The 4,456-nt window shown below is 35.8% G+C and overlaps 1 protein-coding gene across 1 annotated transcript; it reads right to left on the reverse strand.

The window, feature by feature from the left end:
• Positions 1–207: 207 nt before the first annotated feature.
• kiaa1143 (KIAA1143 ortholog) lies at positions 208–4,214 on the reverse strand. Its single transcript, XM_086037587.1, has 3 exons — positions 3,965–4,214; positions 3,469–3,619; positions 208–1,508 (listed from the first exon to the last, which is right to left on the reverse strand). The coding sequence occupies exons 1-3, from the start codon at positions 4,076–4,078 to the stop codon at positions 1,297–1,299; spliced, it is 477 nt and encodes a 158-aa protein (XP_085893713.1). The 5' UTR covers positions 4,079–4,214; the 3' UTR covers positions 208–1,296.
• Between the last annotated feature and the right edge of the window lie 242 nt (positions 4,215–4,456).

Genomic DNA, 4,456 nt, shown 5'->3' on the forward strand with positions numbered 1-4,456 from the left:
ATGAATGCCCTCATGTTGAATACCAAGTGGTTGCTAACAGAAATGTGGACTAAATTTGAATAAGTAGGGCCGTAAATGAAACGAGACAACACGAGTATTCTCGACTCAATTGTTGCACACTGAATCACCTGTGGGACAAGCATACACTTGACTAAGCTGTTGAATAGAACAGATTGAGAAAAAAACAACAACACAACCACCACAAACTATAGATTGAAATATTTAATGTTTAGATGATACATAAAAATCAAATGGTACATAAAAATATACAATTGCATTAAAACTAATGCACTGAACATATACAGCTTCCCTTTGAAGCTAGAAAATATTTATACATTCAACGCACAATTGAATGTATTCAAATTCTACCATGCAGACGATACACTAAGATTACGGTATACAACAAATACTACAAATACCGACCTACTATATACATGCAGAAGCTGACTTACTCAACAATGCTAATAGGCTTACGTTTACTTGATATCGAAATTTGTTCAACAGTGGAGATGCTACATTGCTACATCCCATTGGGGACTATGATGCAAGGAGTGTGATCAGAATTTATTTTTGGATGATAACTGGAACAGCACCAAGAACATAATATAACAATGTGTTACATCAATACTGTAAGCATCAGACATAAAAATGAGTAAAGACCTAAACTTAGTAAAAAGCTGACAATTCAGTACCAGGGGCGGGGCCAGAACGTGGCTAATGGGTGGGCCTGGAAAAATCCGGGTGAGCCTGAATATTGCTCTCACTGAGCACAATCCTCCTGTCCCGACACATCGTATATTCAAATAAAATGACAAACGGAATAATATGAAGTTCAGATCTTCCTTGGACAACCACAATTATCCCATTCTTAATATTCCATAAAATAAAAACACAAAGAAACGCAAATTCAAAAATAATTTCACAACAATTAACTAAAAATTGAAAAGTAGATATTTTTTCATGAATCTCACTGGGTGTTGTGCACCTGTGCAGACCCATGCCCATGGCTCCGCCCCTGTCCAGTACAGATATTGCTGGTATTTCTTCCATGCTCTTATTCAGGTATGATTGCAAGCCATGTCAGTGTTTGGCCAAAGGTCTTCATTCATGTTCATATGACCATTTATTACAAATCAGTAGGTGGCCAAATTTAATAACTATGTTAAATTATGTGTGTGAAAATGCGTAATGTAAAATGGGCTAAATACAAACCAAATACTGTCACACCATGAATTTAAAATAAAAGTCCCCTCATGCTCTTCCTCATATGGAAAACATCAAAACTTGAGTCCAGTACTAGTCTTCCTCATCTTCCTCATCACCACCAAATGACAAAAGGCTGCTGTTTTTCACTTTTTTCCCAGAATTCACATCCTTCTTCTCTTCTTTCTCAACTGTTTCCCGCTTCTTTTTGCTGGAACTGGCAGTTATTCCTTGAAATTTGTCAGAGGAGGAGCGTTTTGCTGGTTTCTTGAAGAGGATTTTACCATCTGGGCGAGGATCGTCACCTGTGAGACATATGGGAGTGTTTCCTCAGAACACATTTTTTTAAATCAATTGATTGTCTAGTGATGGGAAAATGAAGCTTCAAATTTACTTCATGAACCATTTTTTGTATTTTTTTTAATTCTCTAAATGGCACTCTCTGTTCAACACTGGGCTGACAACACACTGACATGCCATTCACTAAACATCTTTGTTTAAACCAACAGTGCCATCAAGAGGAGTAAAAAAAATAAAAACTGGTTCATGAAGCAAATTTGAAGCTTCATTTTCATCACTTGAAATGACATAAAAGCAATGTACAGTGGAACGTTTAAAATCGAATGCTTTGTAATTTAGGAACCTTTCAGGAATTAACTATCTTATTCCATTCAAAATCCAATTTTTTCTTTTTTTACAGTTTCTGGATTAAATGCTACTCAAAAGATGAAGAAAAAGTCAAACTGTCAGCATGCATAATACCATATAGACAAAGCCACGAAACTTTACATTGTTAATAGAGAAAAAAAACAAAGAATTAAAATATGCTGTGAAGTCAGCTCATTTTAGGTGGAGGTAAAGAAAGACTCGCCTCCCAGGCACACAGTAATCTTCCATCTGCATGTTTATCCATCACACCGTCAAAATTCAGGGTGACTACCTCATTTTAATCTACATACGTGTAATGTATTAAATTCTATTTCAAGTGCTTTTAGGACAGTTATGAACTAGGGCTTGCACTAACAGGGGTGGGAGCCTCATGACACGATATGCGCTACAAGGCTCACGATACAGCGATTATCAATGTATTGGTCAGGAAATCAATCCACGTTAATCTACGACACCAATGGGTTTTCAAAGAAAAATATATCCATCCATCCATTATCCAAACCGCTTATCCTCATGAGGGTTGCAGGGGTGCGCTGGAGCCTACTGTTCAATTAAAAATAATAAACATACTGTATACATATCTGTACCATCACTGAAACAGTATATTAAAACTAGTGTCTTCTTCACAGTATTTTTATGCACATTTTTGTAAACAAATAAAAGTCTCTTCTTAACAGAGACACTTTGTTATTGCAACATTTATTGTGAACAATTTAGTGACTTTTTTCACGAACACTACTGTAGTGCAACATGTCAGTAACATACCTATTTGGTTCCTTTTATAGTGATGCAATTTCTGTATACCAATGCGGTAAAGTGCAAAGACTCAATCAGAAAAATACAAGTTTCCCTGGATCAGTGTACCAAAATCAACCAATCAGTAAAGACACAGTCATGATTAAAAAACAAAACAAAAAAAAAAAACTGTTGAATCAGAATTTCCCAATGTTATTATGGAAGATTTTTATTTTTAATGGGGAGCTATAGATCTCCTCCCCTTGCTCCCTCCTTAGTTAAAGTTAATGAGCAATAAATAGTTATCATGCTTTTTTAAGTGTTTTATTTCTTTATAATAATGTGTTTTCACTTACTTCTATATCGTATTATATTTACTTTCAACCACACACTGGTAAAAATAACAAACAAACAAAAAACTGTAAGTATAACTTAGTTTTGGGGCTGTAACTGATTAATTGCTTTTCCATTCATTCATTCCCTATTTATGGTTACAATCGGGCTCACAGGACCAATTCAGTTGATAACTTGAGGTTACACTGTATTTGGTTTTATAATACTGTACTGTGATAAATTTTTGAGTAAAATATAAGAATGTCAAAATAGTACTTACAACATTGTCTGTACAGAATTTATAAAAGATGATAGTTTGAGTCTGGAAATATTGATTTCACTTTGCACTAATTCAAGGAGTTTTGTTTTTAATATTATTACAAAACAATTTGGAAGTGTACAAATTGTACTCAACTAATGAGAATCCACTGTATCATGTTAAAACCCAAACGTGTTACAGATGTTATGTGTGACATACTTATTTCACCCCGCGTTTCTACTACTATAATAATCTTTAAAAATCCTTACTTTTCTCTGAATCTCCATTAGGTTTTATCCCTTCCTTGACATGCTTAACTTCCTCGGAGGTCAGGTCTCCATCTTTAAGGACAACAACTTGAGGTAATTCATCCTCTCGATCACTCCCACTGTCATCATCCAGTGTTGGCATCTCCTGACGCTGCAAAATAAGGCAAAAGTGCACACTCATCCTCTTACTTTACGCATAACAAATAATGTATGTCTGTCTGTCTGTCTGTCTGTTCCACTGTCTGTCTGAGGTCACTAGGTTGCAAAGCCGTAGCTACAGATATGGGCAGTGAGTGTCGGTAATTGTAAATGGGTTCAATGGCCACCTCCTCGTGGTGGCCAAAAGTGGAGCAAGGGACTTTATTGATAATATTTATCGCTTTTATTATGCGGGCGATTACAAATCGATGGTCCATGTGATGGTCAAAACGTTTTAATTCAAATGAACAAACCCATCCTGACTGCCACCTTCCCATTAGCCAAACCACATACATACCTTTGTGTCAACAGTGGGGCCTTCTTTGTAGCCAACATCATTTTTAAACTTCTTCAAAAAGGAAGGTTCCGCAGGTTTCACCCAAGACACACCACTGCCTTTGTTCTTATTCATCACGGTGCAATAAGACACAACGAACTCAAAAAAATCAACGAAATCCTTTCAACACACGGCTTCCACCAGGAGAAAAACACAACGTCATTAAAATGCGCCCACAAAGTCACATGACACTGGGGCGCTACTGCGATTGGTAGAAGTGAGGTTTCTGTCTTATTAACGAGGCCCTTACCCGGATTTCATAATTTTCCTTCAAATTATTTTCCTCTCATACCAACATTTGCTGTAAATGATTTGAACTTATCATCAAAAATACATTTCTTTATATGAGAATGCACTTTATTCTCTCAATAAACTCAAAACAAAATATTTTACTGTCTATTGTATTAAATACATTTATTTAATACTTTTGTTTCGAAAAGTAAAAAACTACCG

The sequence above is a fragment of the Filicampus tigris genome, chromosome 8, assembly GCF_054856515.1.
Source record: "Filicampus tigris isolate MCC_2025a chromosome 8, RoL_Ftig_1.0, whole genome shotgun sequence".
NCBI lineage: Eukaryota > Metazoa > Chordata > Actinopteri > Syngnathiformes > Syngnathidae > Filicampus > Filicampus tigris.